This window comes from Prionailurus viverrinus, chromosome B3, assembly GCF_022837055.1.
Source record: "Prionailurus viverrinus isolate Anna chromosome B3, UM_Priviv_1.0, whole genome shotgun sequence".
In the NCBI taxonomy this organism is placed as follows: Eukaryota; Metazoa; Chordata; class Mammalia; order Carnivora; family Felidae; genus Prionailurus; species Prionailurus viverrinus.
The window spans coordinates 30152498-30179213 of record NC_062566.1 but is presented as its reverse complement, the minus strand read 5'-3'; the positions used below and the strand labels follow the sequence as shown (position 1 = coordinate 30179213).

The 26716-nt window shown below is 38.7% G+C and overlaps 1 protein-coding gene and 1 pseudogene across 4 annotated transcripts in view; one reads left to right on the top strand and one right to left on the bottom strand.

The window, feature by feature from the left end:
- The window catches only part of LRRC49 (leucine rich repeat containing 49), a 149730-nt gene that overhangs the window by 13761 nt on the left and 109253 nt on the right, over positions 1-26716 (top strand). For all 4 annotated transcript variants that reach the window (XM_047863213.1, XM_047863214.1, XM_047863216.1 and 1 more), the window contains 2 exons: positions 6601-6667; positions 15373-15516. In XM_047863213.1, the coding sequence (XP_047719169.1) occupies positions 6601-6667; positions 15373-15516 (211 nt within the window). The remainder of the gene's footprint in view (positions 1-6600; positions 6668-15372; positions 15517-26716) is intronic.
- On the bottom strand, positions 10043-10618 carry LOC125168253 (ras-related C3 botulinum toxin substrate 1-like; annotated as a pseudogene).

The window sequence follows — 26716 nt, the reverse complement described above, 5'->3', positions numbered from 1 at the left end:
CAATGTAGTTTATCGCCTATACTTGGTTCAAGCATCAAACTGAGCATTATGGTAGCTGGACAGAATTTGGGGAAATTATAGAAGCGTGGAGTATTAGAGCTTGAAGTGACCTCAGAGATCAACTTTCTCATTTCACAGATGAAGAAATGGAGATGTAAAGTGACTTTTGCAAGGTTGGATATGTAGAAACTGTACACAGTAAGAGTATGCCAGCAGAGTAGTTTACTGGGTAAAGTAAGAAGTCAACTTTTCACACATTTAAGGCATTCTCTTCTACGTGCTCCCTGTTCGCTCTCCCAGAGATTTCTTAACTACTTTCTGAGCCTTGGAGTTATTGATCTGTTCGTGTAGCTTCTATTTATTCTTTAGTAGCATTGCCTTTGGGCTCTTCCTTCAGTCCCGGGGTAAGGTGCTTCATAGTGACATTTTTAATCTCCTTTGCTAGTTTTATTTATTTTTATTTTAAAAAGATATTTAATGTGCGTTTATTTTTGAGAGAGGGAGAGTGTGTGTGAGCAGGGGAGGGGCAGAGAGAGAGGGAGACACAGAATCCGAAGCCTGATGTGGGGCTTGAACCTGTGAACCACGAGATCAGGACCTGAGCCAAAGTCAGACGCTTAACTGACTGAGCCACCCAGGTGCCCCTCCTTTGCTAGTTTTAAACATAAATTCTAAGAGCAGCTCCTGGGTCCCAATGTTTTAAATCCTCTCTCAATCTACTTTTTTTTTTTTTTCCTGCTTCTACTTTGCAGCTTCTCTGGCTTCTCAGAAATAAACTTTTGAGTTTTTAAAAAATAATTTATGCCTTGGAGACACCAGTCCCATCTGGCCTTCTGACCTTTTCAGAGGTCACTTTGCTCTTCTAAGTCTAAGGGACCTAACGCCCTTTTCTAGATCCTTATCTTGGCCAATCAAGTAAAAGCAATCTAATGCACTCTCCTCTTTCTACTCCCATCTTTTTGTTTGTTTTGCTTGCGTTTGGTCCTGTTTTACTTTATTTTTCACATAGAGAAAATAGCTGTGAAACCGTTTTAGAGCTGCTAGGGTTCTCTAATAAAAAAGAAAGTCAGAAAGACAGCTTTTCACATTCTCCCAAAATGCATTATTTCTGAAGTATCAGAACAACCCAAATCTTTCAAGTGTCCTCCGGCCAGCAGACTTTGTCACAGCAAGGGGCCTGTGAGCCTTGAAGATGCAAATCTATCCCGAGGCAGTACAGGACCAAATCTGGCTGAGGGATGCTGGAGTGGGGATGAGCTTACCCTGTCTCCTCAGGTTTGTCTTGGGTGTATTGTTGCCCCCTCCTGGGCGAGAGTCCAGAAGGTTTTCTCCCTCTCACTTTGCAAAGCAGTGCACCATGTTTTAGTTCAAGACAGTGGAACCAGGTGTTAAAATCCAGGGCAACCACATTCCTCTAAGTTCAAGCAACTGCGACAAATATTTCACATACTGAGAGTCTGTATTTCAGTATTTAGAATTTAGACTTAGTCTGTATTTAGACTGAGAGTCTAAATTTCACATACTGAGAGTCTGTATGTGAAATTTACATTGCTTCGGAAGAACCCCCTACCGCTCTGCTACTGAAGTTCTTGCCATCTGACTCCTCTGCTTTCTATATTCCTATTTATCTTTGTGAGATTCTGGTGCCCTCAGATCACAGGCTAATGGGTAGAACTTCTATGCTCTTTTGCCTGATCACCCAGGACTATAGATCTAAAACTCTCAGCCAGGCCCTGGGATTCCATATTCCTTTCCTATTGATTCCTTGACGGTCTCCACTTAAGGATTTGTCTTTGACTCCTAAAAAGCCTAGCCTTCATAGAGATTCTATAGTTTAGTCCTTACGCAGGCATCATAACGTAGCCTGCAGAGATGGGCTGTGATGTACCCCTCGTGGTCTGCAGCTGAGGTGATGGGTGGGGCTTGTCTTTTTCCAGTTTCAGTCCATTTAGTAGGAGAACTTCTTTTAAAAAAATCTTTCAGGTCATATTGAGAATTGGCTAGAATTCTGCAAATTTCACACATCGGTATCTAATCTGACCAGTGATCTCCTGGTCAACTGATGCCTTAATATGCCTCTGAATTCATTTTGATTGGATCTGTTTTTAGGTAATTTCAGGTGCTGGGGGTAGGGAAAGAATCTATGACAAAGGCAGTTCTGAAGACAAGACAGCAAGATGTTTGGTTGGTCTTGGGTTTCACTGACAGCGACTTGCCTGCTTTTTTCCCTAATCACTGGGGCAGTCCAAATCGGAAGTGAGAGTCGCAAAGCCACCGTGTGTCAAAGCTTAAAGCTGGAAGTCACAACATACAGGAACTGTTTTACTCGACAGCTTAACGGTATGTGAGGCCCTGGTGGAATTCTATGGGAAGAATTTACCGTGCACGAAGCTTTCTGAGATTGAAGTACCTTAAAACTGCCCAGGGTTTCTGATAAATACAGAAACAGAACACATGGATCCTCCAAATCAGAGAACTTTAGGCTGAGACAGTCTCCATCCCTTGTGTATCATTTTCAAAATGTTAAACATATAATTCCCAGACAAATAGTAGTTACAGGCCAATGTTTTAATTAACTCAATAATGAGGGAACTAGTAGGATGACAAAGCTGGCTCAAAAGGAGGATAAGAGAAACTGATGCATAGTCAATGAGAAATAAAAAGTACCAGAATATGATTAAGTTATGAAACAGGCCCATGTCCTACAGAGCAGTGAAGTTATCACCCTGTGGGTTATTTTTTCTAACAGACAAAAATAAATTACATTCCTACCTGGCAAAAATCATCATCATAGCTTAAATCCGTTTTCTGTGAGTTAGTACATAACTTTGCAGAGTTGGGGCTCTAATCAGTAGTAAATGGGTGATCCTTAGGTACGCTTGTTCCCAGTGCTCTGATATGACATTGAAGGGACAGGAGGTCATTCCTTTGCCTTATTTCCACGTTTTGGTAATCTACACTGAGAAACACTCCTACTCTACCTACCTGATCACAGTTTTATAAAATTGGTTTTTATGCTAGTGCTTTTCACTTGAATATATTTTATTATTTACATCTTTCCAGGTCATTAAACATTCTTTGAAAAAACATTTGTTTTGAAAATATATCTTTAAGAGCTGCATAATGTATAGTTATGTAGACAGATGTGTAATAGTTAATATTTTCCCTGTTAGACACTTACATTGTGTCCTTTTTTTTTGCTATGATAATGCTGTGGTAAATATCCTTATCCATAAATCTTTGTCTGCCTCTCTGATTATATCCTTAGAATATGCTTTAGTATTTTCTAAGTAGGTGAGTTCATTCTCATGAAACTCATACGAGAGGAGAGTTGAGATTTGATGTGGAAGGTCTGAATTTTAAGATCACATTCTCAAGATGTGATCTCTAGACGAGCAGCATTAGCACCACCCAAGAACATGTCAGAAATGTGAATGTTTGGACCCTATCTCAGAAACTCTGGAGGTGGGGCCCAGCAATCTATATTTTAGCAAGCCCGGCAGATGAATCTGATACAGAAGTTTGAGAACCACTGTTTTAGGGAATATGGGCTTGGGGGTATAAAACCAGTTGAGTAAAAGACTTCTCTGAAGTTGGATTGCTGTTAGAGAGCATTGCTCTGGGGGCGCCTGGGTGGCTTAGTTGGTGAAGCATCCTACTCTTGATTTTGGCTCAGGTCGTGATCTCCCGGTTTGGGAGTTCGAGCTGCTCTGTGCGACAGTACAGAGCCTGCTTGGAATTCTTTCGCTCTGCCCCTCCCTTTCTCGCATGTGTGCACACATGCCCCCCCCCCCCCCCATATAAATAAATTTTTTAAACTAAAAAAAAAAAAAAAGAAAGCATCACTCTGTCCTAATCCATATTATCAGGGTATTGGAGTTTTCTCCAACTATTCTAAATATTTCAAGGGCAAAGCAGGCAGAAGACTAATTTTGTTGAAAGTTTTGTCTGTTTTCCTATTTGATAGTGTCAGCATAAGCTTGAGAAACTCTTTTAAAATACTAAAGAAAAATAAGGATAGGAAGAACAAACGATAAGACGGGGGTGTGGCATGTGTGTGTGATAAGGGAGAGAAGATGAACATAATCGCATTGTGATAGTGCACAGTAGTAGGTGCACTTATCATAGATAAGTTGGATTCAATTGGTTGTGGTGATATAATTCTGGATTTGGCAATGATGTAAGATGACTGAGGTCAAATGGAGATGGAAATTCATGAAGTTTAAATTTGCATTATGTTTACATGGGGACTCACGTGAAAACGTTGGGGTTCTGAGCAGATGGTCCAGAAGGAATTCTTGAGATGTCTTGGGTGCAAAAAGGTGGTTTTATTAAAGCACGGGGACGGGACTCGTGGGCAGAAAGAGCTGCACTGGGGTTGTGGGGAGCATTTGATTATATACTTTGAAGTTGGGAGGGGGTTAGAGATAGCATAAGTCTGTAAGGAATTTTGGAAGCAAGGTTTCCAGGACCTTGAGGGGACTACCCGTTCTTTAGGAAAAGGTCATTTATTACTGTCTAATAAAACCTTAGTCAGGAGACCCTTCATATGTATGTCAAGGGCCATGTGCTTGGAGGATGATTGCTAACATATATGTTGGGGGATAGAGATAAAGGAAGTTTCCAAAGGAGTTTTTATATGTTAAAGGAGACTTATAGGATGCCGGTGTTCGAGATAATGTTACGCTAAGATTGCCTTTTGCCCTTAGCAAAGTGTTAACATCGAGGCAGTTCTGTTCCTAGAGAACAGAACTTTTGCCTTTGTTCCCCACATCAGTGATCAGCATATATGAAATTTCAAGGGATGATCCAGGTTCTGGAAACATTTAGCAATGTAGAAATGGTTCTTTGAGGCAGTAGGTAATGACAACAGAAGTGAATAGTGATAGGCAGACGATGGTCAAGATGGATTGTATGAACTTCATTTCTACCCTTTCTTTGCCGCTGCTCCTTTCCCTCTACTGAATTATGGTAGCATGAGAAATTAGGGTCTGTAGTAGGGAAAAGTAAAAGGGAAGTGGTTTTTGTTTTATTTTTTTAGAACTGTCTATGGTGCCCTTGGGTGGCTTAGTCGGTTAAGCATCCAACTCTTGATTTTGGCTCAGGTCGTGATCTTCCGCTTTGTGAGTTCGAGCCCTGCGTCCAGCTCTGCACCAACAGTGTGGAGCCTGCTTGATATTCTCTCTCTTTCTCTTTCTGTCCTCCCCTGTAGTGTGCACTGTCAGTCTCAAAAATAAATTAACATTTAGAAAAAAAAAAAAAAAGAACTGTCCTGTTGGAGGCAGTTGGACAGATAAGATGGCCAGAAAAGATAGGCATGAGGGAGACAGTGGGTGGCCCTAATCATTAAGGAATATAAGAGGGGGCATTTTAGAGATAAAATGCTGTGTTTTTTCCTTTATAGCAATGTTTTAGCTTTTCACAGATGGCAAATCAAAGATTCCAAATATTCACTAACTGAGCAGGTCCAAACTTACATGGCGTCTAATTTATCTCTGCAATAAACAATCCTATTATGAATACCCTTGTACATAAACCTCATCCATTTAGTTAGTATATGTTTATTTATTCATTAAACAAATATATATTGGGTTCCTACTCAGTGCCAGCCCCTGTTTGGAGCGTTGGGGATATAGTAGAGAATATGTCAAAGTTTCTGCCCTCTTGAAGCTCACATTTTGGTTTGAGGAAGGAGATCATAAGAAAGTAAACAAATAACATAATTTTAGGCAAGCATAAATGCAATGAAGTCAATTAAAGCAGGGGAAGGAGAGAATAATGGAGACAGGCAGGGGGAGTGAACCGTGCGAAGTTCTGGGGGAAGAACACTGAGGAAGAAGGAGCAGCAAGGGTAAACGCTCTAAGGCGTTTACAGAACGCAGAAATGAACTTGTCAGGTTAGAGAGCGCAAGAAAGCCCCTGTGGCCAGAGCAGAGAGCCTGAGCCATGGTAGGAGATAAGGCTGGAGGAAGCAGCCACAAGGGGTTAGGGCCTTGAGGACTGAGGTAAGGATTTTAGATCATATTCTGAAGTAAAAAGAGCTGCCTTGAATAAGTGCATTGTCCTAAAGTTCTTAGAAGTAGAGTTGATTTTTCATAAAGATACGACTTTTAAGCTGTCTTTGGGACTTTCCTCCAGTGGGACTGCATCTTAACATTATAATTAAATCAATGGGAAATATTTTTTTGTTTTACATATACAATTACATATACTCTCTTACTATATACAGATTTATATAGATAGGTATATATCTATCGTTGTTTCTATATCTGTCTACTTATCTGTAGAAAGAATAAATTTAAAATGAGTTATGCAGGGCGCCTGGGTGGCTTAGTCTGTTGTCAGTGGACCTGATCTCGCAGTTCTTGAGTTTGAGCCCCTGGTGGGCTCTGTGCTGACAGCTTGGAGCCTGGAGCCCTGTTTGGGTTTCTGTGTCCCCGACTCTCTGCCCCTCCCCCACTTATGCTTGATTTCTCTCTCTCTCTCAAATAAATAAATGAATGTTAAAAAAAAATTTTAATAAAAATAAGTTATGCTCTAGCATGTTTTGATTTATGATAAATGCATCCCTATTTCTACTCTGCTTATTTTGATTTTCAGAATCAAGAAAATCTCAAATCTGGAGAACCTTAAAAGCTTAGATGTCTTGGACCTTCATGGAAATCAGGTATTGTAAAGCCCTTTTGTTTTTTTCTTTTCTGAAAAAAAGTCTAGGAAATTAGGTATTATAAAAATTTTAGCAATGATACTTGTGTTGAATTTTTCAAGACCACTGATTCACTGAAATTTCTAAGGTATTAAGCCTATTTATATAAGTTATGGTAATTCCATGGCAGTAAATGGCAGTTGAAACTTATAAAACATTCAGACCTTATATTTATGACAGTTTTTTTTCTTATTTATTTATTTTATTTATTTATTTATTTTTAAATTTTATTTTAGAGAGAGAGTAGGGGGAGAGGGGCAGAGGGAGAGAAAGAGAGAATCCAAAACAGGCTTCTTGCTCGGTGTGGAGTCCAACATGGGGCCCAATCCCACCACCTTGGGATCATGATCTGAGCTGAAATCAAGAGGCAGATGCTCAACCAACTGAGCCACTCAGGCACCCCAGTCTTTTGTTATTTTTAAAATATATATTATACAACCCTAGCCCAACAACTAGAATATTACTAATGATCTTCTTCTACTTAGGTATTCCTCCTTTATTCTGAGGTCACCACTCTTCAGGATTTCACATTTATCATTCCCTTGCAGATTTTTAAAGTTGGTTTTATCACATATATGTGTGTCTAAATAATAACTTGTTTAGTAGTATTGTGTTGTAATTTTAAAAAGGTATCATACTCTATATTGGCATCTAGTGTTTGCTTTTTGCATACAACATTAGCTTACTGAGATTAATCTATTTTGATTTATGAAGCTATAGTTTACTCCTTTTTGCTGTTGTGAGTTCCATGGAATGATTACATGAAAACTATTTTCTCTGGTTTATTATTGGTAGACGTTTGGGTTTTTTCCTTTGTTTGTTTGTTTGTTTCCTTTTAGGAATAGCACTTCTATGAACATTCTTGTACGTGTTTCTTCCATGTGCCATATGTAGTCTAGGGTATATATTTAGGAATGAAACTGACAGATCAGAGATTATCTAATGTCTAACTTCAAAAGATAATATCAAATTGTTTCCCAAAGTGGTTGTAGCAGTTTATACTCCCACCAGTAATGCATAATCAATCCTGTCACTTCACATTCTTTTCAACATTTGGAATTATCATACTTTTTTTATGACTCAAGGATTTATTAAGTCATACATGCAAAACATACTGCTAATTGCATTAGCAAAAGGTCAATGTGAAAACACCCCACAATTCTGTAACTGTCAATGTAGAAAATTTTGTTCTGGGGGTCGAAAGGTCCAACCTTGTATTCTTGCCAGGGGATAAGTTGTACAGAACTTCATTAGCACGAACACAGGCTTCCAGAACCTCACAGACCTACAGGAACATGGTTAGGCAGAGCAACAGGAAGCATGTGTCCAAGGGGGTGAGGCAAAGAGGAGGCTCAACATTAGTCAAGGTACAGTGTTGGCCATTTGGCAAGATAGTGATGTTAAGAAAGTTCATAGTTTAGGATACCTAAAAATATCAAAAACTGTATAACTGCAACACATGATTTTTACACCTAGTTACTACACAACTAAAGAAAGCGCTTATTGGCTTTGAATAAAGTAATAAGTAAACAGGAATGCACTTTTATTAATCTACAAAAAAAAATTTCTAATGCATTATCAGAGAGATTTTATGACACAAGGAGGCTTTATTGCTCCTTAAGGGGTTCTGTAAGAAAAGCACTAAGCTAGCAACAATAGGAATGATGAGTTCAAAGATGAATTAAATGCCTGGTTTCAGGACGGATGGGAGGTCTAAGAGTAAGGAAAAGCTTAAAACACTTAGTAATAATACCAACCTTTCTTCATCATTTACTGCATTTGACAAAGATTAGCCTTTAAAAACTTTTTTTTTTTTAATTTTTTTTCAACGTTTATTTATTTTTGGGACAGAGAGAGACAGAGCATGAACGGGGGAGGGGCAGAGAGAGAGGGAGACACAGAATCGGAAACAGGCTCCAGGCTCTGAGCCATCAGCCCAGAGCCCGACGCGGGGCTTGAACTCATGGACCGCGAGATCGTGACCTGGCTGAAGTCGGACGCTTAGCCAACTGCGCCACCCAGGCGCCCCGATAGCCTTTTAAAATTTTACCCGTGACACGTTTACTCAGTTTAATTATGATGTGTACAGTGTAATGTAAATTAACCTCCATATTTTATCAGAATAACTGTCTTCATTCTTTGATTGTGTCACGGGCTGCACACACCCCACACTGATGCGGCCACCACTAGAGCACACACTTCGCATCAGAGGGACACAGGAGTAAGGGGGCTGTTCAGAATCTCAGCCGAAGTGAAGACACTAAGGTTTTTTGGGGTTTTTTTTGTTTTTTGTTTTTTAATCTCACTACAAAATCAAAAAGATTGATCCAGGGCATGTGGGTGGCTCAGTCGGTTAAGCATCTGACTTCAGCTCAGGTCATGATCTCACGGTCTGTGGGTTCGGGGCGTGCTGACAGCTAAGAGCCTGGAACCTGCTTCAGATTCTGTGTCTCCCTCTCTCTCTGCCCCTCCCCCACTCACACTCTGACTCTGTCTCTCTCTCAACAATAAATAAACATTAAAAAAAACAAAAACTCTGCCCAGGAAAAAGCTTCGTTAAAAAAAAAAAAAAAAAAAGATTGATCCAAAGAGTTGAGTCATTACAACTCATTCCATTAGGACGCACAGTACAGTGTTAGGGAATGGACATGGGCTGATAAATTACAGGTGGTCAGATGGCAACATTTCATGAAGGAGGATGCTGTGCTGCTTTCCTGGGAGAAACTCGTTGGGAAGTGCCTGCATTTCCAAACTTGAGACAAAGGTCTTTAACGGTGCAGTGCTTCGTGTTGTCAGCACGACAGCGTAATTTAGTTCACAAGGTATTTGGGCAACTCTTAATCTGAGCAAGAATAAGGGCTTTTGAAAAATAAGGCTTTAAGAAAGATTGCCATTTTAAGGCTATATTTTAATATCATGTCAAAGTTTGAAGGCTTACACTTTAAATGAATGAAACCTAAAAATTACCGATTGGTTCAAAATGGTTTAATGGAAAAAAATCTGTAACAAAAACTTTGCATTGTGTGCAAAGGCTCCACCATTTTTTTTTTAATTTTTTTTTCAACGTTTATTTATTTTTGGGACAGAGAGAGACAGAGCATGAACGGGGGAGGGGCAGAGAGAGAGGGAGACACAGAATCGGAAACAGGCTCCAGGCTCTGAGCCATCAGCCCAGAGCCCGACGCGGGGCTCGAACTCACGGACCGCGAGATTGTGACCTGGCTGAGGTCGGACGCTTAACCGACTGCGCCACCCAGGCGCCCCAAAGGCTCCACCATTTTTGAGCAAAGTGGACAGTGGTTCCCAGGGGGACGGGGCAGAGAGAGGTCCAGACATTTACAGCAGCAGGCATTTTCTTTTCCTCTTCTTGACGGGAGAGGGCAGAGAGCTGCTCAAATAACTTCATCAAACACTCTCTTGAGGTCTTGCTGCATGAAAACCAAGCACTCCAGGCATTTTCCAACATCAGTCTCCTTAGCCATGGCCAAACCCTGCTGGTAGGTGATGAGAGTCAGTTTCTTCTCCTTCAGTTTCTCAATGGTGTCTTCGTTGTCTCTGAGATCAAGTTTAGTCCCCACCAAAATGATGGAGGTGTTGGGGCAGTGATGTTGCATTTCAGGGTACCACTTTGCTCCAACATTTTCAGATGATGCAGGACTCACAAGAGAAAAGCAAATTAAGAGTACATCTGTTTGTGGATAGGATAAGGGACGTAATCTGTCATAATCTTCTTGTCCAGCTGTATCCCATAAGCCCAGATTCCCCATCTTCCATCTACCATAACATTGGCAGAGTGGTTTTCAAAGACACTGGGGACAATAGTCCAGGAAATGCATTGGCCGTGTAACCCATCAGGAGGCAGGGTTTATGGGCAGCTCCGTCTCCCACCACCACATACTCTATGGCCTGCATCTGGGCTGCTTACTGGACTGGGGTGGCAGCAGGGTGTAGACGCAAGGACCGGTGGGCTTGGGGCACAGGGAGTGGCAGAGCATGGGGTGTCGGGGCCGCTGTCCACACCACCTCACTCTCTGCTGGTGGGAAGCCAGAGCCCAGCAGCGGCCACCACTCAAAGCTCTGGACTTGTCCTACTTCTTATTTTTTGCCATTTGAATTTGCATAAAGTGGTATCTCTTTGTGGTTTTGATTTCCATTTCCCTGATTACTCTGTAATCTGGACTATTCTCTTCAGTTATTTTGTCTGCCTCTGTGTCTGTCTGCTTGAATTCCTCTATCCGGTTTGTTTTGTCTCCCCACTCCCCTTCTTCTCTCTCAGCGCATCTTGGCTGTTTTTTAGTCTTTTGCTTTTCCATTGAAATTTTTGTCTTTGAAATGTGGGTATTTATTTATAAACAGCTACATGAGCTACATACTCATGCAGAAGGTGAAGCCTCTCTTGAGGTGGTGACTGTACATTCTGGGATGATCCATGAGTCCCTGCCTGTTGATGAACAAGATCTGTCACTGCCACCTGCAGTTGGTCAAGTACAAACTTCAGCATGATCTCTCTAAGCTTTCTGTCAGCTGTTAGTCTCCATCGTTTTGGTGAAAAGCTAATGTAATGAATGAAAACCTTGACAGATCTAGATGGACCACATCTGCTAGGTTCCAAACTAACCCCGCCCTGTCTGTGTGTCTTCTGTGTGCGCACAGAGTGGGAAGAATGTTGGCCTGAGAACTGCCCAGCTCTACGGGCTGGTTAGCATCACTCTAGCGGGGGAGAAGTTAGTTACCCAATTAGGTGGTGGTGGAATGGGAAGAAGAATGAAGGGGTTTTGTAACAGTAAAAGACTATCATATGCAAAGGCACTGAGACTAAATACTACATGGTAAGTTATTTTTTACTGCTAGAGAGTTTAGCATATGTTGAAGAATGGTGAGGAATGAGGCGAGAGTGGCAGGTAAAGGCTGGACCACGGAGGGCTTTGTATGCTGCACTACAGAATTGCCCTTCCATCTTTCAGCCCCCTGTTTTTAAAACTATTCCTAACTAACCGAAACATTTTGTGGTAGCAATATTTTAAGGTTTATTTAAAAATGTATATGTGAGAATTAAACATATTTTTGTAGTTTTCACATTATAATACACGTTTAAGAATTCATTGGGCATTACCAAAGATCTGTGAGAGGACCTGATAAATGAATAACATATCACTTGATCGTATGTAATGTGTAGGACTTATTTACCAACCATTATGCTGATGAAACATGCTCATTCCTTGTTCGCTGACCTGTGTGATGTCATATAATTTCAGCATCGTGTTTGTAATACTCCATGTATTAAGAGTAAACATTTGTAACATACAAATTATTTCTCAAGGCTCTATAACTATAAGAAGGAAGGTTTTTTTTTAAAGTTTATTTGTTTTGAGAGAGAGAGGCAGAGGGGGCGGGGAGAGAGAGAGAGAGAGAGAGAGAGAGAGAGAGAGAGAGAATTCCCAGCAGGCTCTGCACTGTGCAGAGCCTGACGCAGGGCTTGAACTCACAAACTGTGAGATCATGATCTGAGCTGAAATCAAGAGTCAAACATTTAACCAACCGAACCACCCAAGTGCCCTAAGAAGGAAGTTTTAAATGAGAATCGAGTCTTATTTGAAAATATCCAAATGCAATAAGCAGAAATTTGGAATATTCCAAAGTGAAGACAGCCTTGGTTGACCTTAGGTTTCTAAAAAATCTGGAGATAGAATATTCAAGGTGGCATGTCCAATTAAAAAAAAATAGCAGCAGGTAGTTAAAAAGCTAAAAGAAAATTAAGTGAATATTTTTTGTTTTTTGAATTTCCTTTTGTTAGAAATAAAAATAATACTTGGTATGCACTGTGAAATAAAACATAATTGGTTTATGGATGTGAAAATGTTCTGAGTAATGATAACAGTGTTCAAGAAATAGGTTTTGGGGATGGAATGTGTTGGAGAAAAGTGAAAGTGGAGACAGAATGGTTGAGAGACCAATCTAATAGTCTTTGTGAAAAGGGATGGCAGTTTGATCTGAAGTAGTAGCAATAGTGATATAAGGGGGCAGATTAATAGAAACATCAAGATTTAGCAATTGATTATATGTGAATGGTGAAGAATACAGAGGAATCTGGGAGGTTGACTCTTGATTTCTGACCTGGATTTTTTTTTTGGTCTTCAGAATTTGTCCTCTCGGTAAATGCTTGCTTTCACACGGACAGTAATATGCTTCAGGAAGAATCTGTTCTTTCGATGCCATCTCTTCCTTTAGGGACAGCTTGCCCTTTGTGTGATTGCTTGCCTGAAAACAGACATTGCCCTTTCAGCATTGCTGAATATGAAGGTTGTCTTTATCCAGACAGAGCAGTGTGGGCTACTCTTATAGCTTATATCTAGCCTTCCTAGATGTAACAGGAAGCCCTGGAGTCTGTCTGGAGGCCCTCTCTCTGATCAGTATGACCCACGACTGGGCTTTCCAACATTCCCATCATTTCTTCTTCTTGCTGTGAACTTTATTAACTAATCAAGAGGTCTGCTCTCTCCCTACACCGTCTTTTGCCTGAAATTTCTGTCTTTACTCAAATGCTTGTGACTTTGTCCACGGCTGCACTGCGTAACAGGGCTCCATCAGAGATGTTGCACATGATTCTGTTGCACATGGCCTATCTGATTGCACACCAAAAAGCTGAACGGTATCCCCATTGATTTTTTTAAATCACAGCCTGATACCTATATTTTAGAATTAATAATGTTCCTTTTCAGAGTTACCAAAGAAAATAAAAGGTAACTCTGCACTGTAAGCATTCTAATTATAAGTCCCACCAGGACCAAGGAGTTAGAGAAAGGTGGTTTTCTAAAAGAAATGCCCCAGAATTATTAGCAAGAGGGGGAAGACATCTTTTGCATATCATATAACAGTTGTGCCCCTTCATTCTCTAGATCTTTCCTGAGCTCAGGAAAGTTTTATATATTTAAATATTGCTTTTCCATTTGTGCTTGTTACTTCTATACTGTTTGTCTTCCATATCCCCATCTTACCTTTTATTCTTCGTATCTCCATTTTCCCTTAGTATTTTAGGAGAATTTCTCAAGCTTATGGTGACCTTACTGATTTTGTACAGCGTCTATTTTGCTTTTTGCTGATTCCATACATTTCATTTTTTAAATTTAAGTTTATTTATTTATTTTGAGAGAGAGAGAGAGTGTGAGCATGAGTATGGGAGGAGCAGAGAGAGAGGAAGAGAGAAGATCCCAAGCAGGCTCTGTGCTGTCAGCTGATAGCATAGAGCCCAGTGTGGGGCTTGATCCCATGAACCATGAGATCATGACTTGAGCTGAAATCAAGAGTCAGACTCGCTTAACCATCTGAGCACCCAGGCACCCCAGATTACATACATTTCAAATTCTGTCATCTGTTTAGTTTTGAGATGCTTTTGTCCACATTTAATTGTACAGTTCTGTCATCTACAAATACTGATAACCTTGTTTCTTCTTTTACAATTTTCATTTACTTTCATTTTATATTAGTTAGACCAAAAATCTTAGGACAGATTTTAAAACATACTCAGATGTCCCCTTTGTATATTACTGAATTTATAATAAACATAGTTAGGTTTTCCCTTTTGAACCTAGATGGAATCTGGATGGTATTTCTTGAATGTAAGGGAAGGTCCAATAACAACATACAAACTGGATTATAAATCTAAGGAGAAGTTCTTTTAGCCAACATCTGCTCTGAAGTGTTAAATAAAAAATTGCAAATAATACTGGGAGGACAGTACACATGAGAAAATTAATCTCTAGTGATTGTGAATTTTTTTTTTTTAATGTTTGGAAGAAAAGCGTTATGTGTATGACTCATTGTTAACTTAAGTACATGACGGTAAAAAGTTTACGAAGTCCCCCGCAAGGACCCCCACCTCTGTGTCCTACAGAAACATTGTGCTGTGCTTGCTGTATTACACTAGTGGGGCTTCAAATCACACTGTGCTCTCACCACTTCATGAGTAAGCTTTCCCTTACCCTACCTTACTGTGCTCAGAACTCCTCTGCTGCGAGCCAGTGCTCATGAGTATGTGCCTGTTCCACGACTCAAGTCCTCTTGTGCTAAACGCTTCACATCCATCATAGTGCACTCTGGCCAAACATTATCTGTCTCCTCTCTTAAGCACTTCCACCCTCACCCTCTACTGGGGATCCTAGTTCCTTGTGTCTTTTCCATTTAGACTCTTGACAGGCTTTCAGGATCCTGCAGAATTGGTGGGAGGCACAAGGGGGGCGTGGTAGCATTCCTTCTCCCTGCCTTTTCTCTCAGAGGGCTGGCTTGCGTGGCCAAAACACTGTGAGCTCCTGCTGTGGGCTCAGAGTAATTTTTTATTTGGCAACTAGTATGTATACTTCACCTTTATCTGGACCCGGCACAGTATTGGACAACGAGAGATGCCCCCAAGGATGGACTTGGTGGTTATTTGATAAAATTTACTTCAAATATTTACTATGGCCAAATTATAAAATATGTTCCTTTAGTTAAGTTTTGCAAGTTAAAAGACTTCTTATTATCCACAACAGAGGAAATTGGAAGTAGATTTTTAAATGTCTTCATGTAAATGTGTCCCTGAATCCAGTGACTATATTTTATTTTTAGGGTTTTTATAACATGCATATCCATGATTTATGCCTGCTATTCATCATTTTCTCATTTTTTAACAGATTACCAGAATCGAAAATGTTAGTCATTTGTGTGATTTGAGAGTTCTAAATCTTGCTAGGAACCTTTTAAGTCACGTTGATAATCTTAATGGGCTGGATTCACTAACTGAACTTAACCTGCGACACAATCAGATCACTTTTGTGGTGAGTATTAACATGGAGTCGATATATGATTTCTGGCTTTTCTTTTAAGGAATATGGTAAATGTTATGGCATTATGCAAAGTAAGAATCTACAGTAGTTTCATTATTTTCTGAATTTCATTGTGGATATAATTATTAAGCTCTATGTTTTGATTTGGAAGTGTTAAGGTGTTTTTCACTTTAAAAGATAAATGTAAAGATAATAGAAGTATTATCAATAAATGAATTAGCTAATTTAAATGGATACTGAATTCTTTCCTGTTTTATCATGGGTATAGAATTAACAAGGAAGGAGGTTATTGGTGACTTAAAGTTGATAAATGGTTGTACCAGGAGGAAAAAGACACAGAGGGGAGAGGCTGTGGGCTGTGAAGATGTGCATAAATATATCTTTTGCGGTGGTTAAAGAGGCAGCCTGGTGTAGTGGAAAAAGCATTGCATAGGGCATCAGAGACCTCCTTCTGGTCACAGCATCATCTCTCATTAGTTGTGTGACCTTGGGTAAATCCTTAACTCTATAAGCATCAGTTTACTTTTCTCTAAAAGGAGGGCACTGGGCTAGATTCTTTCCAGGATCCTTTTTAGCTTGTTGAATCTGAAGAAAGACATAAAGGTGCTCAAGAACTGGCATGTGAGCAGGAGGAAACAAGTTAGCATTGTGGGGGCAAAACTGCAGAAAGGCAACTCCAAGGGCACCTGGGTGGCCCAGTCGGTTGGGTGTCCGACTTCAGCTCCGGTCATGATACCATGGTTCATGAGTTCGAGCTCCGCGTCCGGCTCTGTGCTGACAGCTCAGAGCCTGGAGCCTGCTTTGGATTCTGTGTCTCCTTCTGTCTCTACCCCTCACCTGCTTGTGCTCTGTCTCTCTCTCTCTCTTTCAAAAATAAATAAACGTTTTAAAAAATTAAAAAAAAAACAGAAAGGCAACTCTGGAGCTCTGCAGGTGAACTTTGTTAGATTTATAGCTTCACTCGAGTTCAGCAACGAAGTAACAGCCTGATGCTCAGGTATTTTGTACTTGTGCGAATGTGAGAAGCACTAGACATAGGGATTTTGGCTGTATGATGTGGCACAGGCCAAGAAGACTTCTAATGATTTATAGAAACATTTGTTTTTTTAACAAGCTTCCTTTCTTTTACATGCAATAGAAAAATATTAGGTTCTCTCAGGATGTCATTCAAGCACTTTTAAAGGCGCACTCTCTTAACTTTTGAGACATTGAGTTCCTTACTAAGTAATTAAGTGTAATGTAAATGGTACACTTGGAAAGGTTGGGGGACAGATGATGCCTTATCTCTAGGCCTCCTTGTACAGTACAGATTGGTTTCATTTTGAAGTTTTACCAGAAAATATGAGCTCAGTAATAGTCAAATCTTCTAGGAGGTTGGGATAATTTCAAAACGTTTTCCAAGACATGGATTTATTCCAGAACCTCTAAATTCTGTCAGCCCCTCCCCAGATTGAATTTAAATATTGGAAATGGCTTGTTTATTTCAAAAGACATCCAGATTGAGTTAATCTGTTACATTGCTGAGTGTCTAGGAACTGCTCAGGCTGGACTTGATCTGTCCTCAGGACATTGGGTGTGGTAAGAATCCAAAAGGCTTTGGTAGAGTGGGGCACAGACATCTATTGACTTTTGCATATTCCTTTCTGTGTTCTGTCTTTCATTTGGAAAGTACATAATGCATATCCAGGAAATTGCTTACTGAATTTCCCAGTGAGTATTATGTCTGATCATTACTATTATGGCTTAGTCAGCAATGTCTATGGAAAAGGAAATTGTTTTCATTTATGAAAGTTAAAAAGATTTAATAAGTATTATGCTTATGGTATTATCATGATAATAAGTAGCATGCATATTAATTTATAGGAAATTGTGAATATACATGTAAGGATAAGTAAGACACTGGGTCTAACTTTTGTTTGTTTCTTTTACAAAGCATCCTTTCCTAAAACAGCCAAGAGACTTTTTAAGTCTGAGGATTCTTTTTTTTTGTTTCCAGTATCTTCGTTTCTCTAGGGTCAGTTATCACCCTTATATTTTTGCTTTTTTTCTCTTTCATGGTTTTGATTTTCCTCGGTGGCTGGTAATCTTTAAATGAAGGACCGTGTTCGGTAGTAGCTGGGTCTCCTGCAGAGCTGAATAGGTCTTTTTAACTCTAAGATCTCTCCCTAGAATGATCACTGAATTTGTGTAAGTTGTCGAATCCCACACATTGGCAGGCTTCCCTTTAGAGTGAGTGGAAGGGAAAAGGGAGGCTCACTCTGTAATTGCCAAAATAAGAGAACGACTATTTGGGGGTATAGAAGGACTTTACTATCTTTTGTGCCAAGTCAAATGCCATTCCTCCCCCCCCCCCCCACCCCCCGCCGCTGGGTCTAATGTAGCAGTTATTAACCATCTCCCTGGATAAAACACTCACACTGTCCATCCGTCTTTGACAGATACTCTGTTTTGTTTAAAGAACAGACCCTGAGGCTCCAGCTGAATGTTTCTCCAGCCAGCTGCTCTGTTCATTGCCTGTGTGTGTGTGTGTGTGTGTGTGCATGGCAGGGGTGGGCGTGGGCTGAGGGTGGGGTAGGTTTGTTGGTGCTCCCTGATAGATCCTATCTGCTTTCCAGCTTCCTGAAATTCATCAAAAATGTGGATCTCTTAATGAAGACTCTCTTGGCTTTATCATTTCCATGGAGTTACTCGTTTTGTGTATTTTTGTTGCTTTGCCCATTGACTTTTGTAGGAGAGATGAAGCATGTTATTACCTATTTCACTATCTTGTCAGAAAACTTGTCCGATGTTTTTGATGTAGAAAAGTTTTTGTTTTTTGGTTTATTGTGGCTAAAGTCACTGATCTTTTTCTGGGAGGTTTTATAAATTTCAAACCAAATGTCTTTTTTGTTTATATGCCTTTCCCTTTTAAAAAATTGTGGGGCACCTGGGTGACTCAGTCGGTTAAGTGGCCGACTTCGGCTCAGGTCATGATCTCATGGTTTGTAGGTTTGAGCCCTGCATCAGGCTCTGTGCTGACAACTCAGAGCCTGGAGCCCGCTTCAGATTCTTTGTCCCCTCTCTTTTTGCCCCTCTCCTGCTCACACTTTGTCTCTGTCTCTCAAAAAATGAATAAATGTTAAAAAAATTTTTTTTAATTATAAAATGATACAGACGTTCTGAAAAGAATGGGAAATAATATTACCAATATGTGTAGATCGACCAATCAACTTAATGAGTAAAAATCTTTTAAATATAGTTAAGGCCCAATGTGTAAACCTCCCCCATCCTATTTCCTCCCTCCTTTGCAGAGGTAACCACAGTTCTGTGTCTGGTGGTCATGGAACGAATTCTTTTCCACATATGTATGCACTTATCCCTAAATAATATCAAGTTGTTGTTTTACATGCTTTTAAATATTGTATAAATGGCATCATCATACTATGCACATTTTTAAGTTGCTTTTATTTATTTATTTTTATTAAAAAAATTTTTTTTAATGTTTATTTTTGACAGAGAGAGAGAGAGCGAGCGAGCGTGAGTGGGGGAGGGGCAGAGAGAGAGAGGGAGACACAGAATCCGAAGCAGGCCCCAGGCTGCGAGCTGTCAGCCCAGAGCCCGACACAGGGCTCGAACTCACGGACCATGAGATCATGACCTGAGCCGAAGTTGGACGCTCAACCGACTGAGCCACCCAGGCATCCCTAAATTGCTTTTATTAACATGCTTTGAGATCTGTGTTGTTCTCTGTAGCTCTAGGTCACTAGTTTTCATTGTTATATAGCATTCCATTGTATGATTGTGATTAAAAATATTCATTCTTGGGGCACCAGGTGGCTCAGTTGATTAAGCATCTGACTTCCGCTCAGGGCATGATATTGCGGTTCATGAGTTCGAGCCCTGCGTAGGGACTGACAGCTCAGAGCCTGGAACCTGCTTCAGATTCTGTGTCTCCCTCTCTCTGCTCCTCCCCTACTGGTGCTCTCTGTCTTTCTCTCTCAAAGAATAAATAAACATTAAAAAAAATTTAAAAAACATTTATTCTTTTACTTATGGACAGTAGTATTGTTAAAAAGTGTCAAAATAACATTTTTGTACATGTCTTTTGGTGCATATGTGTAACAGTTTCTCTAGGACAGCGGCTTTCAGACCGTAATCTAAGGTAATAAATAAAATTTACATTAAAACCCAGGTATTAAATGCCCAGTTATTAAAAGCCCAGTTATTAAATATTTATGTGGGTACATCGTAAATAATGAAAGCAAGCATTTCATGAAGCTATACCTACCCTTGCCGTTATCCATTCTGGTATATCCTGTTCTGTTCTAGCCTATCAAAAATGTTGGTCTAAAAAAAATGTTGGTCTCAACCTATTGAATTGATTTCTTGACCGATGAAAAATTGGTTGCAACCTGCATTTATCAAATGATGCTCAGTGATAGAGCTTGGGAGAGACATTGCTGGGTGCCAGGATCATGCTCACTATTTCATTTTATCAGATACGTCAAGTTTTCTCCAAAACTTGATACAAAAATTTGGTACAACCAAATTACAGTTCCATCAGCATTACCTGGGAGTTCCTTTAACTTCACATCTTTGTTGACACTTGATATTGTCAGGCCTTTTATTTTTTGCCAGTCTTTTAACTATGAAATTATATTGTAGTGAGATTTTAATTTGAATTTCCAGTGAGGTTGAATGCCTTTCATCTTTTTTCTTTTGTGATAATTGAGATCTCTTCTGTAAATGGTCTTATCCTTTGCCCATTGTAATGACAGAGTATTTTCTCTTTTTCCTCTTGATCAGTAGTGTTTGTTTCTGCTGTATTTTGAGGAACAGAAGTAAAAACTATCAATAGTTTTTTTTTACTGTTTCTGGGTTTTTTTGTTTGAAAAATCTTTCCTTAAAGACTGAGGATATAGGGGTGCCTGGGTGGCCCAGTCAGTTAAGCATCCAACTTCAGCTCAGGTCATGATCTCGTGGTTCGGGGGTTCGAGCCCTGTGTCAGGCTCTGTGCTGACAGCTCAGACTGGAGCCGGCTTTGGATTCTGTGTCTCCCTCTCTCTCTGCCTCTTCCCAGCTCGCATTCTGTCTCTCTCTGTCTCTCAAAAATGAATAAACATTAAACAAAAATTTAAAAAAAGGCTGAGGACATAAAGATATTTTTCTGTATTAACAAAAGTTTTAAGGTTATTCGCATGTTTTATCTATTTGCAATTGATTTTTGCTTGTGGTGTAAAGTTAAAATTCGATTTTGTTTCTTCTTTTCTCATTTGGATTGCTAATTGTCCCAGCACCATTTATTGAAAAGTGGATTCTTTCTGTCCTTTTCTATCACCTTGGCAGTATTTCCTTCTAGCAAATTAAATATCCACATATGCATGGGTCTGTGCTGGCCTCTCTGTTCTGTTCCATAGATCTCTATGTTCCAGTATAACACTATCTTAATAACCGTAATAACCTCTGTTATGTCCTAAGAGCTTGTAGCATGAGGGCCCCAATCTTCCTTTTTCTTCCCTTTCCTTCCTTTCCCAGCTTTCCTTTCTTCCTCTAAAGAAAAACCATCTTCTTTTTTTTTCTGTTTCTATATACATTCTAGAAATAGCATATCAAGTTTCATGAATACCCCTACTGGTATGTTTGATTGGAATGTCTTTGAATTTGAAGACAATTGAGATTTTTTATGATATGGAATCTTTAATACCATAATATGAACATGGCATATTATTATGAAGACATAATGTGAAAACAACATATCTCTCAATTCACATACGTCACATTTAATGATTTTTATTCTCCTCCATAAATAGCTCATTTGTTTTTTGTTAGATTTCTTCCCAGATATGTTATACCTTTTTTGCTATTGTAAATTTTTTTGATCAGAAAGAGATTTCTTACTGTTGTTAGTAGTGTATGGAACCACAGTTGATTTGGGTTCATTGATCATATATTTAGCAAGCTTTCTCTGACACTTAATAATTTTAATAATGTATCTGTAGGTTATCTTAGGTTTTATATTTAGACAATTATAATTTTTTGTGAACAATTATAGTTTTCCCTTAATCATTATGTTTTGTTTCTTCTTGTTTGAGCTAAACTGAACCTCCAGTTTGACTAAACCTCTAGTACAGTTGAATAAAGAAGCAAAAGTGGGCATCCTTGCCTTATTCCTGAGTTTAAGGGAAACATATCACTAGCTGTGTTTGCTAAATGCCATTTAGTAATCTGAGAAAATTATCCTCTGTTTTTAGTTTGCTTAAGTTCATGTTATGAATGTTTGTTGGATTTTATTAGATGATTTTTCTACAGCTCTTAGACTGGTTGTATGGATTCTTCTTTATTAATTTTGCAAATTGTTTTATAAGATTTTGTAATGGTAAGTCACTCTAGCACTTTTGGTCATATTATGTATTTTATAGGCTATATTTCATACACATTCATGAATTTTGTTTGCCAATATTTTATTCACAATATTTATATCGATGTTAATACATGAGATTTGTCCAGGGGTGCCTGGGTGGCTCAGTCCGTTAAGCATCTTTTTTCAGCTCAGGTCATGATCTCACGGTTTGTGAGTTCAAGCCCTGCATAGGGCTCTGTGCTGACAGCCCAGACCCTGCTTGGGATTCCCTCTCTCTCTCTCTCTCTCTCTCTCTCTCTCTCTCTCTCTCTCCCCCCCCCTCTGCCCCTCCCCTACTTGCTCACATGTTCTCTCTCAAAAATAAAAAAAATAAACTTAAAAAAAAATAAATGAGATTTTTCTGTAACTTATTTTTAATGTTCTTTTCTGATATCAAGGTTACATTAGTCTCATAAAATGAATTGGGGAGTGGTTCCTATTTTAATATTGTGTGATACCCTACTTATTTGGTATAAATCTCACTTTATATGAAATTAAAGATGATCTGTACCTTGAATAATTGGAAGAATTTATCTGTTAAATAGTTTGGGTAGTTTTAAACCATTGATTTAGTAATAATAGTATCAGTTTTGATACGTTGTAGTTTCCTTTCATCTGAATTTACTTTTTTTAGCTGCTCTCTCTGTAGTCATGGCCCCTTTGTCACTTCTCATAATGCTTATTCATACTTTCTTATTTCTTGATTAGTATTGCCTGAGATTTCTTTATGTTGCTAGTAGTTTCAAAGAACTGCCTTTTGGCTTTGTTGAGCTTCTCTTACAGCTTTTAAAAAATACTGTTCATTGATTTTTGTTCTTAACTCTCTTATTTTCTTTTTCTTTCTAAAATTTTGTGTTGGATATCTGATACATTAGTTTTCATTCTTTTTTATTTTCTAATATGAGCACTAAAGGCTATAAATTTCCCTCTAAGAACCACTTCAGCTTCTTCCCACAAGTTTTAAAATTTAGTATTTTTATTCTAAATATTTTATAAGTCCCATTATGATTTCTTCCTTGATCCATATAAAAGTTTTGATATGTTTGGGTTATTCTTTTTTTAGTCATTCTTTTCTAATTTAATGGTATTGTGACCAATGAGTGTGGATTATATGTAATCGGTTCTGTGAAGTTTGTTGAGGTTTGCTTTATTGCCTACTAGGCAGTCAATATTTACAGTCAGTACGTGCTCTCCATATGTTTCCCTAGTATGTGGTCAGTCTTTGAAGCTGTTTCTAGGTGCACACAAGTTTAAAATTGATGTATCTTGTTGGGATGAGCACTGGGTATTACATGTAAGTGATGAATCACTAAATTCTGCTCCTGAAACTATTATTACACTATATGTTAACCCACTTGGATTTAAATAAAGTAAAAAAAAATTGATGTATCTTCCTGATAAATTGTTCCTTTTATCATTGTGTAGTAACTATCTTTGTTACTAGCTCCTTCGTTGAGCAAGTGTTTTACGAGCATGGGCCGTATGTCAGGTACTGTTCTAAGTATGGAGTATAGCTAAGGAAGTTAATACTTTTTGCCTTAACATTCATTTAGTCTAATGTTAATGCCAACTTTCTTTTGGTGATTTCTTTCCTGGTGTATCTTTTTTATTCCTTAACCTTTAGAAAACTTTAATATTGTCACAATTTCAGAAAAGGATGCAATAGTAAAGAAGTCCTAGTACCCCAGTACCCAATTACCTAAATGGTTATGTTTAGTACATTTGCTTTGTCTTTTCTTTTGATTATTCTCCTTCTTCCCTTCTCTTTATGTCTACAAGTCTGTCTCTCTCTCTCTCTCTCTCTCTCTCTCTCTCTCTCTCTTTTTCTGAACCGTTTAAGAGTAAGTTGCAGGCATGATGCCCCTTTATATTCGCATACTTCAGTGTATATTTTCTAAAAACAAGAATTCTCTGTATAAACACATTACAATAATCAAAATTGGGAAATTAACATTGATGTGATGCTATTATGTAATCTGTAAATCCCATTCAAGTTTTCTTAATTATCTAATTAGTGCTCCTTTATAGTTAAAAAAAAAAAGCAAATTCCAAGATCATGCATTGCATTCAGTAATTATGCCTCCCTAGTCTTCTTTAATCTCTTTGTATGTCATGACATTGACATTTTTGAAGAATATTAGCTTCTTATTTTGCAGAAGGTCTGTCAATTTGGGTTTGTCTACTGATGTGTCCTCATGATTAGATTCAGTTTATGTACTTTTGGCAGGAATAGCAGCAGGAGTGATGCTAACTTCTTAGTGAGTCATATTACCTATTCTTTTACTTTCAACTGGGGGGTGTTTGTGTACTCATGCACCTTATTGTGGGCTGATGGAGTTTTCTCTGTTCTTTCCTATTCACTTTAATGGTTACTCTTAACATTTTAAAATATACACTTGACTTAAATTATGGAGTTAATATACATCCCTACCCTCTTCTTAAATAAGGACCCCAGAGTCATTTAATTCAGGAAGCCTGTCCTGTTTCACATGGTTTTGCTTCCTAAACTTTTTTTTTTTTTATCTTTTTACTTCCAAAATTAGATATGTTAATTGTTGGTGTTTTCAGTCAGTGCTTATTTGGATTCACCCACATGCGTGTCTGGGTTTACCACTCTTTCCAAAATATACAATTTAGAAAAATCTTTATAATGACTCTGGTGGTGGTAAGCTCTCTCAGTTTATGTTTGTCTGATAATGTGTTTATTTTGCTTTTATTCATGACTGATGGTTTGACTTGGTGGACAGTTATTTTTTCCCCTAGATGTTTGAAGCTCGCTGTCTTTGAACTCTATTATTGCCATTAAACTGTCTACTGTCTTTTTTTTGTGTGCATGGTTTTCTTTTTCTTTCTCTGGTTGCTTTTAAGATTATGAGATTTCTTTTTGAAGTTCTTCAGACTCACCAAGATGTGTATAGATGTGGAACCACCATTTTTCTTCAATTTTAGATAAACATTTTTTTCCATATTTCACCAACTCTGAAATCTGGATATGTTTTACAATGCATGGCATCTTAAAATCACTATTGGATAGGTTATAGTAATTTCATTGCTTAAATATACGTGAACTTGCTTTTAACTTTATACTATGCTCATTTCAATTATTGGTGCTACATGTTTTGACTTTAATCACTGTTCAAAATGTATTTAAAAAGATTACACCCAAATGGCTCAGTGGGTTGGGCGTCCAACTCTTGATTTCGGCTCAGGTCATCATCCCAGGGTCATGGGACTGAGTCCCACGTCGGGCTCCATGCTGAGTATGGAGCCTGCTTACGACTCTGTCTCCCTCTGCCACTCTTCTTACTTGTGCATGCTCTTTCTCTCTCTAAAATTAAAAAAAATGCTAAAAAGATTACACCAAGGGGGTGTGTGGGTGTCTCAGGTGGTTAAATGTCCAACTCTTGGTTTCTGCTCAGGTCATGATCTCATGGTTCATGGCTTCAAGCCCCATATTGGGCTCTGTGCTGGCAGAGTGAAGCCTGCCTGGTATTCTCTCTCCCTCACCCTCTCTCTCTCTTCCCCTCCCCAGCTCATGCTTGCTTGCTCTCTCTCTCTCAAAATAAATAAATAAACTTAAAAAAAGATTACACCAAGACTTAGCACGAAATGAAACATTTCTGAATTCAAAAAGGCATGGAAAGCAAAGACACACATTTAATATTAGTGAAACATACTTTTCATTGGAGGAATGACCATAATTTTACATTTTCTTGCTAATTAACAATCAAATACTTTCAAAGGAAGAAAACCATGTTTGGTAAAGCTGTGTTATATTTTGATACTGAGATAGATTCAGAGAGTTTGCTCATCACATGGCAAGCAATGCACTTGAAGGCAGGAGAAATTGAGCAAGCTCCTTGGAAGAGATGACAGCATTTTAAAGCAACAAGAAGCTGTGTGTATAATTCACACTGGTGTCTTAGACTATTTGGGCTGCTATCACAAAATGCCACAGGCTGGGTAACTTATAAACAAGAGAAATTTATTTCTCACAGTTCTGGAGGCTGGGAAGTCCAAGATCAAAGTGCCAGCCTTGGTTGCATTCTGGTGAGAGCCTTCTTTTTGGTCTACAGCTGGCACCTTTTCACTGTGTCCTCACATGGTGGGGGAAGCTAGACCTCTTTTATAAGGCACTAATCCCATTCGTAAGGGACCACTCTTGTGACTTAAGCACCTCCCAAAGGTCCCACCTCCTAATACTATCACCTTCGTGGTTAGGATTTCAATTTGGGGGAGACACAAACATTCAGACCAGAGTACTGGTGTTTCTTTACCTTAACAATACAAAAATATACAGAATGTATGTCACTAGCTTGGAAGAACATTCTGTAGACAATAATAGAGCACACTTTTAGGATACTCAGCATCACCAATGTTCATGATGGCACAGAAGACAGTATTGTGTGAAAAGCATGGATATTATTGGTTAAATAGTGATTTAGAAGTTGGACTCTAAATGTGAAGACTATTCCTCCATACTTTATTGAGGTGTAATTTGGATACACAAATCTCAACTGTGCAGTTCAATGTTTTTTTTTTTTATACAAATGTACTTTCATTTGACCACCACTCAGATCAAGATAGAAAACATTTCTTTTGCTCCAGAAAGTTCCCTTGTGCCCCTTCCCAGTCAGTCCCAGCTTTTCCCTGCCCTAGAAGTTTTCTGACTTCTTTCCCCATAGATTAATTTTGCTTGTTTTTGAACTTTTTATGAAATACATATATATATACATACATACTTTTTGTGTACTAACTTAGTGTTTTGATATTCATCCATTTTGTTGTGTGTATCATTAGTTTTTTTTAAAT